Source organism: Lissotriton helveticus, chromosome 1_1 (assembly GCF_964261635.1).
Source record: "Lissotriton helveticus chromosome 1_1, aLisHel1.1, whole genome shotgun sequence".
Classification (NCBI taxonomy): domain Eukaryota; kingdom Metazoa; phylum Chordata; class Amphibia; order Caudata; family Salamandridae; genus Lissotriton; species Lissotriton helveticus.
The window spans coordinates 1,350,302,529-1,350,317,305 of record NC_136057.1 but is presented as its reverse complement, the minus strand read 5'-3'; the positions used below and the strand labels follow the sequence as shown (position 1 = coordinate 1,350,317,305).

The 14,777-nt window shown below is 48.4% G+C and overlaps 1 protein-coding gene across 1 annotated transcript in view; it reads left to right on the top strand.

Moving 5' to 3' along the window:
* DESI1 (desumoylating isopeptidase 1) overlaps positions 1–14,777 on the top strand; it is an 80,279-nt gene that overhangs the window by 20,719 nt on the left and 44,783 nt on the right. The window contains exons 2-4 of the mRNA XM_078683201.1: positions 2,941–2,962; positions 4,086–4,155; positions 4,285–4,394. Coding sequence (XP_078539327.1) covers positions 2,941–2,962; positions 4,086–4,155; positions 4,285–4,394 — 202 coding nt within the window. The remainder of the gene's footprint in view (positions 1–2,940; positions 2,963–4,085; positions 4,156–4,284; positions 4,395–14,777) is intronic.

Genomic DNA, 14,777 nt, shown 5'->3' with positions numbered 1-14,777 from the left:
TCTGTGCTTACTTTGGTACAGAGAGTTATCTCCTGGCTCTTCAGTAATGATAGGGGCTGGCAATTTGGGGCTGCTAGTTATCTGACATGCTGGACACTGCTGTATCAGATCATCCACTACTGCTTCCAGTCTTGGGAGCCACACTTTCTACCACAGATGAGCCTTCATCTTTGCCGTCCCCTGATGTCCTCTGGGGGCTAGCTTTGCCACTCGCCTTGCCAAACCTTTTTGGCTCACTAGCCAGTGACCTTGTAGAACCAGATCCTCAGGAGTGGCACTGAGCTCATGCCGTCTGCTCCACAGCTGTGTGAGGCATTCCTTGTCCGGGCCACTCCAACTGTTTGCATTTTAGAGGAAGGCATGCTAAGATCCTTATTGTAGTGTGTTTCTGACCTTTTTCAAAACTGATTTTCCAGCGGTCGCTTCCCCAACTTCTGGCACATTCAGTGCTTTCGGGCAAGGGCCTTGAGACACCAGGCAGATGTACTCCTGTCCGATCAGCGTCCTCCACCGCTTCACCATTCACTTGGGGCAGATGACAAGAAAGGAAGTCAGCTGGAATTTTGGACTCTTGTCTGTGGATCACTTGGAATTGATAGCGCTGTAGCTGAATCGCCCACCGTTGAATGCGAGGTGGGGGATGGGTGGGGAGTACCCAGGAACAAAGGTACAAGTGGATGATGATCACACAGAATGATCACCCACAGAGGTGTAGATGGAAAAAGGCCACATGCCGCTTGATGGCAAGGACTTCCCTCTTGATTTGAGCATATCTCGCCTCCATTGGAGTGAGGGCTCTGCTTGCAAATGCCAGAGGTGCCTACCTTCCTTGCTCCACTTCCTGTGTGAGTACTGCCCCCAGGCCAATTGGGTTGCTGGCTAGTATTAGCTCTGTCCTCTTCTTTGGGTCAAAGCATTGTTGGTTTGCTCAGTATTGTTGTCTTGACCTTCTGGAACGCCTCCTCCTCATTTGGCCCCCATACCCAGCGAGCATCAACTTTTGTAAAAGCCCTCTGTGGCTCTGCAATAGCGCCTGATTGGGAATGAATTGGCCACAGTATGTGGCCATTCCTAAGAAACTGCAAACCTCCGAGGCATTGCAGGGTCGGGTGCTTGCTTGATGGCCTGTAATTTCCTCGAATCGACCAGCACCCCCCCTTGACTGAACATATAGCCAAATAATTAATGTTGATTTGGAAGAAAGAGCATATCTACAGATGGAGGGTTTTGCCATATCTACAGATGGAGGGTTATGCCTTTCTCCCACACTACAGGCGTTTTAGGTTGGCTCGCAGGCATTGGTGATGTTCTTCTGTGGTGGCAGAATAGATCGAAATGTCATCACTGACATTCATGATGCCTTGTAGACCAGACAGCACCTCTTTTATCACATTATGGAATACCTCTGCTACGGATGATACCCCAAAATTTAGCTGCTTGTATCTTCGCAGACCCAGGTGCGTAGAGTATGTTGTGTATCAGCTCTCTTCTGCTAGTTGGAGTTGGTGATCTCCAGCGTTGAGGTCTAATTTAGAAAACTATCTGGCCCCGTTCAGATCAGCTAAAATATTGTCCATTGTAGGAGTGGTGTGCCTCTCCTTCTTGTTGGCCGGGTTTGGAAGACGTATGTCAATATACAGCCTCACCGTACCTGGTTGTTTAGGTTTCTTGGCAATCGCCATCGATAACACCAAGGGAGTCGGGCCCAATACTTTCTCAACATCCCTCAAGCTTGTCGAGTTCCTGTTCCACCAACGGCTGCAAGAGGAACCGCACACGGCGATGGTGTAGGACCACTGGCTTGACTTAACGTGTGAAGTGATGGGCGGGGCACGCAGGCATCCTAGTCTCTTGAACAAATCTGGTAACTGGCAGTTTGTCTACCCGGTATGCCTGCATGTTCCTGGCAAAAGACATGAGGCCCAGTTCTTCAGCTGTATGACATCCCAGCAGGATGTCTGCCTCTTTCTCAATGACATGCAACGCTAAGCAGTAGGAGAAAGGAGGTGTCTGAGTTTCATGTTAAGGAAGGGGTCTGTGATGGTCATGAAAAGGAGATGGCCGAGGATAGATAGGAGAGTCTGGAGAAGGCGATAGGGTGTCATGAGAAGGAGGAGGGGACTGAGGGCCAATCGTTCTACCACAAGCTCTCTGCTTATTATCTGGGACCTGCTAAAGGTCTCATTGACTACATAGTTGAGTGGTAAATAGTCCCAGGTCTTTACTTCTGCCTTCATACGTTCACAGCTTGTTTTGCACCTGTATTGAAAACAGTGGCGTAATGAACCTTGAGGGGGACCCCCCTGCAGGGTACAATGAAGGGGCCCCATCCGGACTCAATCTAGAGCTCCCCAGCAGAAGTGCGGTACTGATGGGGCCCCCTGGAGGGTGAGGCTGCAGGGGCCTGTGTTATGCCCCTGATTGATTATGTGCATGGTCACTAGAATCATGCAATTCTGCGGATGGGGTGTTGTCGGCATAATTATGGATTTGACGCATTTGCCACCTAATCCATCATCTGCTGTATAATGTGCAGATTTAAACAAACAAAAAATTGTTTCTAGCTCAAGCGGATTAAAAGTTACTAATACTGTTGTGGCATGCGTTTCTGTCAGTGGAAGGCTGTTCGCTAAGGTTGACTAGTCACCTTTTAGTTGCTTATTGCTGTATTTCGGTGTTAAACTGGTGCTAATAAAGTGAAACCTTTGCCCAAACAGTGTTACTGTGCCAAAATTACACAATAATGAAGTAATACAATCACAAAATATGCCACATTACACTGCATAACTTGCCTTCTTTTGCTGCAAACGTTTGTCAACATTGCTGCTTAATTTAGCCTTTCCCTGTCACTTAATTATAGTGGCCCTGATGATGTGTCTTTCGAATCCATGTGCCATGTTTCATTATTTTTTCTCATTCCCTTCTCTCTTTTCTCTACAGGAAAACAGCTGGATGGCATCTGGTGAGTGTAGTCTAAGGCGCTCCTTTATCGAGTTGGGGGTGGGGAGTACCTTCCTTGCACTGACCCACTGGTATATACGATGACATGCTGCCCTGTGGACCCTTCCAATGTTACAACCTACACTCATTTTCTGTCTCCCAGCCTTGTAGGACTTAAATATTGATTTAAACAATAGATTATTATCCCTACAAGTATATAATATAGTGTTGGAGCCAAGGCTGAACATGCTTGGACCCGAAATTCCCCCTTGCCCTTGAAAGGGTCCTTTCCACGTTTGTCCTTGGGTGCCACAAAACATCCATCAATCTCACTATACAACTGTGCTTTCTAGAAATGAATACAGTGCATTTGAATAGAGACGTAAGAGGCGTGACAGCTCAGTGTGTCGAGCCCTTGCTTCAGAGGCACACTTTAAGGTTTGCGTAAATAAACACGAGTGACCACTTTGAGGAAATTGTTTTGGGTTTTGTAGCTGTAACAGCACTCATGCTATTATCATGAAAACCTTACTTCGGCAGCAAAATGCCGCTGCACATAATAGTGACTTTTGAGACATATGTCTTAAAAGGGTGCCTTGACCCACCTGCCGGGGTGAACAACTGTGCCCATATGCTGCAAAGATTGACCATCTAGGCTGGGTTAGCCAGAGAACTGGCCTTAGACAGGATAATCTCCTGGATGGAGTGAGAAAAAACTTGGCTTGCCAAAACTTTAGAATTTACACACTTGACTGAAACGTTTTTGGTTAGATTCAGCAAATAGTGCCAAATTTATAGGCAAACCAGAATATGATTTTCTTTATTGGGGAAGATCCTAACCAAAACTAAATGGTGGCTAATTTGCATAATCTATATCATGGAGAGATAAGTTCATATTTCCTATTTTCAGTCTGTTTTTACCTGCAAAAAGTTATAAAGCTATGGAACAGAAAAAGCAGGAACAAACTTGTGTGGAAAAGTGTTGTGCATAGGTGCAGTTGGCTACGCAGACAATCTTTGCCCCTAAGGCTTGACACTGAGATGACTGATCTTTTCAGTGGGCCTTTGGTTATCACCATCCACACCAAGGTGTTATATTCCAATATATATAGTATTCACAGACCCTCTCTCCTTTGCATTCCTAGGCACAGTGGTGTAGTGGTTTATGAGGATGAGTTTTTCTATGGCAGCGGAGGCATCACCAGCTGCCCTCCGGTAAGTCTATTTTACTCTGCTAAGCTAGCTTTCTTTTTCTGTGTCTGTCAATATCATATGTGACTGATTTTATATGGTCTGGTCAGTTTTTCACTCTGACACTCCTTATATTACTTTCTTTCTCTGCAGGGAGGTACGTTGTTGGGGCCTCCTGACTCTGTGGTGGATTTGGGGAGCACGGAAGTGACCGAAGACCTGTTCATGGAGTACCTTGCGTCCTTAGGAGAGTCCATGTTCTGGTGGGTTCTTTTCTACAACCATTTTACATGTTCAAGATCAGAGTGCCTTTTTCAGAGTTGAAAACCAGAGTCTATCTAGGTAAACATGGAAAATATAAATTGCACCGCCGTAGACTAATGTGAATTAGAATATGTAAAACAAAGCAAGAGATGCAGGGACTGCAACCTACGTGTAAGCTCTCACAAGACAAAAGGAACTACTTTGACTCCTAACACTGCCAATGGCACCCATGAGAATTTTCATGCATTGATGAATACTTAGTTACTGATAGTTTTTGTGGCAGGCAAAGGCCGTGTGGTGTTGAACAGCCACTCCACACTTGCTAAGTGGCCAGATAGGTTGTAACTAAGTGAACCGCAAGTCATCTTGTTAGTAGGTTGTCAGGCAGATCTTTGGACACCATCATGATTCTCTTCTTGTCAGTTATGTACCTGGGGGAACAGCTTTTCATTGCACCCTCTTATCACACGTTGTGCCACTTGCTAGACAGTCTTGTAACCAACCAAAAGCTGCACTTAGGTCAAGATGCTCATTGTCTAGGCTGGCCTTGTCAGCGCACTTTATTTATTAACTTGACACGTGTGGCTGTAGTTGCATATGTTTACCATATTCTTGCCATCTGATGTTTGCAAGTTGTTTGTTTCAAGAAGTCTTCTTAATCGCGAGATGTGGTGCTTCTTATCCTCTCAGTGTTCATTGCGTATGGGGACAATTCCATGTTAGTTTTCTTTTTCTTCTTGCCAAAGGGTTCGGACATACACCAAGTGGGCTATGAAGTAGTGCCCAGAACACATTATTCATCTGACCCATTCAGTTACTCCTCCATCCCATTGCACTAGTTTCACCCGAGCTCTGACCCCATCCTCTCTGTCCCAGATGAGCACTCATTTCCACAGCACATAGAATGTTGTCAACACGTCAAAGGCCTAGCTCCCCTTGGGGGCACAGTACCGTCTCCAGTATACCATCGCCAGATGGTGATGGAAGGGACACCATTCCAAAACTGCCCTTGCTACCACTCAAAGTACCTTGAAATGTGCAATTGATGCCTGCCCCCTGACTTTGACAGGGCCTCTTGTCTGTTCCACGAAGACTCTTTAGTACCAACGGGAATGCCGCTGGGCACACTTGAGCATCCAGCAACAGGTCATCTCGAACACTGCAGACCTTTCCCACGGGGAAGATCCCTGGCACAGAGGAACAGGCAGGAGATCCAGCACTGAGCAAAGGTGCCAAGGAAAAGGCCAGCAATTGGTCACCACCGCCATTGGGCGTAGGTCGGCACCGACTAGAGGCTTTGGAGCTGAGCAAGCCATCAGCCAAAGTTGTCAATCACCATCACCCGTACAGCCCCAGCTGCTCGAAGGGAGCAGAGCATTAGCAGCTGCACCCTTAAGACGAAACATCTTTGGTGCCTGTGCACAAGATACCAAAGATTTCCTGTGCACAGAAACCCACCTCTGCACTGAAGACAAAGGAGAAGTTGAGCTCTAGACCACAGTCGATGCCTGTGATCTCAGCAAAGCTACCTCCATTGGCCCCACCGCCACATCCCGAGTTGCTTCCTTGAAAAAGGAGACTCTCCTTTGGGCAAAACCCTTTTCCAGGCCTCCCTCTCCAGAGTCAGCCCAGAGGAGACCCAGAGACAGAGGCACTAGTCCTCTTCTCCTATCGTATAGACTACCAGTGCCACCGCCTCCACCTTCCTTGCAACTACCACACTCATGTACATTTAACCCCCTGCCTCCGCCAGACCCACTAGACAAGCCCCCCTTTTATATTCACAGCTAGGTATCTTCTATGGTGCCTTTGACCCCTATGATCAGCTGTCAGGTGAAGGCCTCACAGACAATCGCTGGGATGACTATAATGTGAATCTCCGACCCCTGTGATCTTCATCTAGACCACTATCCTGTCAGAGCCTCAGTTCCTGGTGGCACCACAGCCTACCACAAGGTCATTTCATTTCATGAAGCTTTATTCGGTTCATAACAATTAATGACCATAAAAGCACATAGCAAAATGCAGCAGGATAAAATACAGGTAAATTACCAATAATGTTTAAAAGATCATACTTTTCCTAAAAGCCATAGATTTACAAATAAAACTTGCAGCATAAAAAACATATATAGGGGCAGTCCATATTCTATAATAAACACATTGCATCCTCCACAGTAAGAATACCATACCTAAGAAATACTGGTTTCAGATATGTGATGCTTACATTCTGGAACAATGTACAAATGAGCATAAAGTGCAAGGTGCTTTGTTTATAATGCCCATCCGGGTGCCAACCGGGTGCTTTTTTTGATGTGGGAAGGCCACCAAAGCATGAGCAATTCCAGCCCTTAATCTAGTCAATACAAATCTGTGCGAGGGCCTAGTTACCACGCTCAGATAATTCTGGAATCCCTCGGTAACAATATACTTATTATAAAGATTAACAGTAACGAGGGAATTGATCACAACTGAGCGTTTTTGAGCTCTATATAGCTTAAAAGTATTTTTCATGTCCTGCTTGGCAAGACCCCTAGGGGGGCAGTGATCTAACAACAGGTTAATATCATAGATACTCTGGTAGCAATCCACAACATATTTAAGCCATGGTATCTTCAAACAGTTATCTAAACCAAGGCAGTCCTTAATTACAAGTTGATTAAACTCAGTCTCTTCCTTGAGCCAAATAGCTCGATAAAGTAGTAGAGGCCTAAGTAAAGCAAGGTCGCCCAAATAAGCAAGCCCTACCTCTTTATGGATCAACTCTGTTGAAGCAGATTTAGGGAGACACAGTAATTTCTTTAGGAAGTTATTTTCTTCCCTCTGCAGACACTCAATATTGCAGTTGCCCCAAAGGCCCGCCCCATAAAGTGCGATGGATACACTACGCGCCTTGTAGATCTCCGTCATATCTTTGATTCGCCTATCCCCCAGCTTGGAGGCAAATTTAAAAATGCCATAGGCGCTTTTGCTCATTTTGCTCCTAACATTGGTTAATTCTTGCCCCCAACTGCCATCACTGGAAAAGGTTACCCCGAGGTAGCAAAAACTATTGACATGCTTTACTTTTACCCCTTCTATAAAAAAGGCACGATTTTTCCCCGTCTTTGTCCCGCAGGTCATAGTGTGGGTTTTGTTTTTATTAATCGGCAGTCTCCTACTCCCAATAAAATCAGTGAACCTGTCCATCAAGCACTGCAGGCCAACAGGTGTTCGGGACAGGAGCACCGCGTCATCTGCATAGAGCAGAACTGGGACACTATTCCCAGCAACCTGTGGGGCATCAGCTTTGACAGTTTTCAGGGCAGATTCAACCTCATTAATAAAAAGGGTAAACAACAGGGGGGCAAGAACACACCCCTGTCTAATTCCCCGTTTGACATTAAAATTTGGGGTGCACTCCCCGCTAACCCCATAGCGGACACATGTTTGCATCTTACTATACAATCTTGCAAGGAAAAAGATAATTTCTTTGGGGGCACCCATATCAAGCAAAACTGACCACAGGAGTGAATGGTTTACTAAATCAAAAGCACTGCTAAGGTCGTCAAAGCAAAGATAAATATTACCGGGCTTAGCTCTAGTGTACTTGCCAATCAATAACTCTAGATTCAGGCACTGATCTAAGGTCCCTCGTCCCTTCCTGAATCCGTATTGGGAATTGGCAAGAATCCCGTTCTCATCCGCCCACTCTTCTAATCTATATAACAGTACTCGACTCATGATTTTAACCGATGAATCCAGCAGGCTAATCGGCCGGTAATTGCAGGCTGATGCCTTATCCCCCTTTTTATAAATGGGTACAATGATGGAGTCACCCCAAGAAGGTGGGATCAAGGTGGTTACTGCCGCATTAAGTACCAAGGTAAGTATAGGCCCCCAAAGCTTCGGTTGAGCCTTGAACACATCAATTGGTACTCCATCTGGCCCCTGGGCCTTACCACCCTTACTGCTTTTAATACTACTTTCCACTTCCTTCAGGGTGATATCTATAGGTACCTCGGGCCAAAACCTTTGCCCATCGGATGACTGGGTATTATCCTGAAAAATTACGGAAAAGTGTTTCACCCATTCCTCGCTGCCAACGTTGGAGGAGAGCTGTGGATTTTTATCATCTTGGAGGAAAGGGGAGTTAACGGTGGACCAAAACAGGCGACTGTCAGCGGTTTCTACTGTCTTGGACAGGTGATCCCAGGCTTCCTGCTGTAATTGCTTCTTCCTTTTGGAAAGCGCCTTTTCATATTCAGTTCTTAAAAGTCTGACTCTATTCTTGTCTCTTGGGGTAAGGGCTAAAGCGTGTTTAAGTTGCAAGAGAAGGGTCGTACAGGTATGGTCAAACCATCCGATCCTTTTTCCGCTTCTTCCAGATTGAGTCCCCGTAAAGATGTTATTAATAACGGTGTTAATGTTAAGAAAATGAGTCATAACAGAAGCAGGCGGACATCCTGGGGTCAAGATAATATCGATGTCTGCCAGACATTTATTTACAATTATTGGTTCCACTATGGCTGCTTTCTCCCCTTTCCACCTAAGCCTGGTCCCATTAGCCCTGTATGGCTCAATGTCATCCAAAATTCTTGTTGGCAATTCTACTCTGCACTTCCACGTAGTTATTTGCATTGTGATATAATTGTGGTCGTTCAGGGCGGAAGCATCCCTTACCTTAGTCAGGCAGTGAGGTACCAAACTAGATGAAACCATAATATGGTCAATAGTGGATCCGCTATTCCGCCCAGTAAAGGTTGGAATTGAACTCTCACTACCCCCTAGGTCAGTACTCACTAGCTCTAAATCATAGGAAGCCATGACGTTATTGATAGCCTCCCCATAGGCATGATGTGGGAAATGCATCATGTTCTCCCCGCTATTGGTTTGAATCCCGCATGCCCTGGATGAGGACAAACTGCAGACTCTTAGATTAAAATCCCCTAACCAAATATAAGTAAAAGTGCATTTTGCCTCAGATATCAGCTTCATGAGGGCACAGTGTAACTCCTCTATCACTTTGTGCCGTAGGTTGTTAAAAATATTGTTGTAAAAATGTATTAAAAGCACATCAGTCCCATCTTGAGCACGTACCCAAAGAATTTGTGAGTGGGGTTCGACTAACAAATGTTTAATAATTGTCATTTTTAAATCTACAGAAATAAGAAAAAGTAGTCCTCCCTTCGCCCTACCATGCCTTGATTCAGTAGCTTCTAGACTATAGCATGTGTACCCTTCGAAACTAGGTTTAACAACACACCATGTCTCCTGTAGGCACAGGATGTCGTAGGACCTAACAATGCCCTCCCACTCCAATTCGTCTACCTTTGAGGCCCATCCGGCAATATTCCAGCTAACAATAGAAATCCCCATGGTACAGTCACTATTCGGAATGCAATGTACATTGTTGCGATTATAGCCTTTACTACTTCGTTCAATCACTGACCTCCCTATGTAACTACCTACAGCCTTCCCTAGGTCCTCGTCAATCTCAGTCACACAGGTTACTATTGTCCTACTACTCGTATTGCCCACAATATCATTAGTATGTTGGCTCTCAGCGACCACCTTTTCTTCACTAGGATTATTCAGATTGGCATCCCCGATGACGTCCCTCTGAAGCACAGGTCCCTTATGAAGTCAATCATTCTGGTCCAGAGAGCTTAGGAGTTGATACCTGTTCTGGACCGGGACTTCATAGACCATCCCGTGAGTTGGTTGAAAAAATCTGTCACCAATAGGTACAAAGTTAGGGTTAGGTTGGAGAAATCTATCACTAGAGGGTGTAAAGTTTGTTGTAGGCATGGAAAATCTATCCCCATTAGATACAAACTTAGGGGTAGGTTGAAAAAATCTCTCACCATTGGTTACTGAGTTAGGGGTGAATGCCCTATCTCTGCTAGTGGCAGGTGGAATTTTATTAAGATGGTTATAAAAATAGCCCAAAGGACGTGCAGTTACGTCGGTCTCATACTGTGTAATGGCAGCAGCTCTTAGCAGGACCGTCGCAACGTGCTGGGGGTATTTAAAATTGACGATCACACAGTCTCCCCTGCAGTTCTTTCTAGTGTTGCCAATCTAGTTAACCCTTCTGGTAGATAGAATTTGATCCGAAAAATTAACTGGAAACCCACAATGACTATGTAGCCAGGAGACAGTTTTGTTCTTTAACGAGTCCCGCGGCTCTTGGGATGATAAGGCCTGACTAAGTGCTAAGGAGGGAACATTGGTTAAAACCACTACGTAGGGTACACACTCAGGTGGGAGATCTACCGAGCGATTGTTACCAACAGATGCCCCTACATACCCAGCAGCCGCGGCCGGTATTGCTGGTGCCTGGACTGCCCCGCCTGTCTTAGGGGTTGGTAGTGTTTTTTTTTTCGAATAGGGCCCATTATAGACCCCACACCTGCAGCCGCAACCATCGCAGGTGGCGCCTGCCCTACCCTGTCTAAATTGCGTTCTGGTAACGTGCTCGTACTTGGCAAGGCAGATGGGACCTGCAAACTATCCTTGTTGGAACCAGATGTAACATTGTTCATAGAGCAAGACCTCCCCTTAGCTGGTTTTGGGGCAGATTGAATACTAGTGGCATCCTTACTAGCTGGTCCAGTGTGAACTATCTTAGCTGCGTACATATCTAGCTGGGACCCCAATCTAGATACTTCAGCTGATAGGGCATCAATTTTGGCAAGTAACGGTTCAACAATCATCTTAAATTTACCATCTATACAACCCACTAATGAATCAAATTGGTCAGTATTAATAGTAACACAATTGTCTTTAGTTAAAGTCCCTTTATCACAAACATTTTTCTTAGGTGTGGATTCCTTTTTCCTCCTGGTCATATGGCCTCCCCGCTTGGTAGTTAATTTCCTACATGTTCTCATGGAACGTGTAGCCCCTGTGCATGGTTGTAGAGTACCATCAGGGTTATCAAATTGGTCTTCCACAGGGATAGAGTCATCTAGCACCTCTACGGGGGTAATTCCGATGTTACAACTGGTGTCCTTAGGCTCAATTGTCACAGTGGAAGAAGTGTTATCCTCGATAGTGGGATCCAATGATAAATCCGGTGGTGGGTCAGGTAGATTGCCTTGACCTAAGGATTTTCTTCTGTCACTGTTAATCCTACTAACAACTTTAACCAAATAGTTATCCATTAGAGAGGTTTGTTTTGACATTGTTGGCAGCTATTTAGGAATATAGGGCACAAGTTACGGGATAAAGTGGCGTTCAGAAATGTCATAAACCATACAACACTCACATAGCTTCTCGGTTTCCAAAATATATAGTTTGTGGAAGTCGGGGCACTTACTCGGATAAACAGCCAAGGGGGGTGGCCCAGCCCAGCCTCAGCCCGGCGCCGCCCACGCGCGTCCCGCGGGACGGGAGGTGTGCCCTGCTCTTAATGCGCCGCCGGGCGCGCTGTCCACGTTGCTCCCGCTGTGCCTGCCCCGGTGCTCCTGGGAGTTGTAGTTCCCGGTGATTCCCGGTGATGGTGAAATGCGCCGTTGCCCTCACGGCAGGAGAGAGAAGGAGAGCGCTGGTAGGGCTGCCGTTCCCCTCACGGCGTTTGTGCAATGTTCACATTTGCTCCCCCAGAGCGCTCGCCGCGCCCTGCTCTTAATGCGCCGCCGGGCGCGCTGTCCACGTTGCTCCCGCTGTGCCTGCCCCGGTGCTCCTGGGAGTTGTAGTTCCCGGTGATGGTGAAGGTGAAATGCGCCGTTGCCCTCACGGCAGGAGAGAGAAGGAGAGCGCTGGTAGGGCTGCCGTTCCCCTCACGGCGTTTGTGCAATGTTCAAATTTGCTCCCCCAGAGCGCTCGCCGCGCCCTGCTCTTAATGCGCCGCCGGGCGCGCTGTCCACGTTGCTCCCGCTGTGCCTGCCCCGGTGCTCCTGGGAGTTGTAGTTCCCGGTGGTTCCCGGTGATGGTGAAGGTGAAATGCGCCGTTGCCCTCACGGCAGGAGAGAGAAGGAGAGCGCTGGTAGGGCTGCCGTTCCCCTCACGGCGTTTGTGCAATGTTCAAATTTTCTCCCCCAGAGCGCTCGACGCGCCCTGCTCATAATGCGCCGCCGGGCGCACTGTCCACGTTGCTCCCGCTGTGCCTGCCCCGGTGCTCCTGGGAGTTGTAGTTCCCGGTGATGGTGAAGGTGAAATGCGCCGTTGCCCTCACGGCAGGAGAGAGAAGGAGAGCGCTGGTAGGGCTGCCGTTCCCCTCACGGCGTTTGTGCAATGTTCAAATTTGCTCCCCCAGAGCGCTCGCCGCGCCCTGCTCTTAATGCGCCGCCGGGCGCGCTGTCCACGTTGCTCCCGCTGTGCCTGCCCTGGTGCGCCTGGGAGTTGTAGTTCCCGGTGGTTCCCGGTGATGGTGAAGGTGAAATGCGCCGTTGCCCTCACGGCAGGAGAGAGAAGGAGAGCGCTGGTAGGGCTGCCGTTCCCCTCACAGCGTTTGTGCAATGTTCAAATTTGCTCCCCAAGAGCGCTCGCCGCGCCCTGCTCTTAATGCGCCGCCGGGCGCGCTGTCCACGTTGCTCCCGCTGTGCCTGCCCCGGTGCTCCTGGGAGTTGTAGTTCCCGGTGGTTCCCGGTGATGGTGAAGGGGAAATGCGCCGTTGCCCTCACGGCAGGAGAGAGAAGGAGAGCGCTGGTAGGGCTGCCGTTCCCCTCACGGCGTTTGTGCAATGTTCAAATTTTCTCCCCCAGAGCGCTCGACGCGCCCTGCTCATAATGCGCCGCCGGGCGCGCTGTCCACGTTGCTCCCGCTGTGCCTGCCCCGGTGCTCCTGGGAGTTGTAGTTCCCAGTGATGGTGAAGGTGAAATGCGCCGTTGCCCTCACGGCAGGAGAGAGAAAGAGAGCGCTGGTAGGGCTGCCGTTCCCCTCACGGCGTTTGTGCAATGTTCAAATTTGCTCCCCCAGAGCGCTCGCCGCGCCCTGCTCTTAATGCGCTGCCAGGCGCGCTGTCCACGTTGCTCCCACTGTGCCTGCCCCGGTGCGCCTAGAGTTGTAGTTCCCGGTGGTTCCCGGTGATGGTGAAGGTGAAATGCGCCGTTGCCCTCACGGCAGGAGAGAGAAGGAGAGCGCTGGTAGGGCTGCCGTTCCCCTCACGGCGTTTGTGCAATGTTCAAATTTGCTCCCCCAGAGCGCTCGCCGCACCCTGCTCTTAATGCGCCGCCGGGCGCGCTGTCCACGTTGCTCCCGCTGTGCCTGCCTCGGTGCTCCTGGGAGTTGTAGTTCCCGGTGGTTCCCGGTGATGGTGAAGGTGAAATGCGCCGTTGCCCTCATGGCAGGAGAGAGAAGGAGAGCGCTGGTAGGGCTGCCGTTCCCCTCACGGCGTTTGTGCAATGTTCAAATTTTCTCCCCCAGAGCGCTCGACGCGCCCTGCTCATACTGGTACTGAAGGTACTGAAGGACCTAATGAAAAATAGATCCACAGCAGAGGCGATTTGCACAGACTCACACTGTGATAAACTGGCCTCTTTTTTTGTGGAGAAAGTGGAAAAAATATATCACGGGTTCGACACACTCCACCAGGATCGAGAAGCCACTGTCTCTGATACATTGGATCATGAGCCTCTGGCTATCTTACCTGAATTGTCAGTTGAGGCTTTTGACAGACTCAGCCTCAGGGTCAAATCAGGTTCCCCGGCGGACCCGCTGAAGCCTGCCTTCATTAATACCCTTTCCCCGCTGTGTCGCAATCCCATACTGGATCTTATTAATATGTCCCTGTCTTCTGGAACTGTACCCGCGGCCTGGAAGCAGGCAGTGGTTACCCCCATATTAAAAAAAGCAAACTCTGACCCCCGACTGCCAGAAAATTACCGACCTATCTCCCTGTTGCCGTGGATCGCCAAGGTAACAGAAGCGCATGTCAACTCGGTTCTGTCCGAGCATCTGGCTTGCAACCAGATCTTGGACTCTAGCCAGAATGGATTTAGGTCAGGACACAGTACCGAGACGGCACTTCTTTACATCTTGGAACATCTTCGCCAGGTACTTGACATGGGTCATACCGCAGCGCTTATATTATTAGATTTAAGCGCTGCGTTCGATACTGTGTCCCACCAAATACTTATCCAGCGCTTACAGGAGGCGGGAGTGACGGATGTCGCTCTCCAATGGTTCCGGTCCTTTCTGGCTGATCGTACTTTTAAAGTGGCGATACCACCTGGCCAATCCACTACTTACCCCCTGAAGACGGGAGTCCCTCAGGGATCTTCACTAAGTCCGACTATATTTAATCTTTATGTGAAACCGCTGGCTGGTGTCGTCAAACAGTGGGGCCTTACGATGGCCTCATATGCGGACGACACACAGCTAGCGGTGACACTTAGTGGAGACCCCGAGGTAGCTGCTTCGAGATTCCGGGCGGGTCTCTTGGCAGTAGCAAGCTGGCT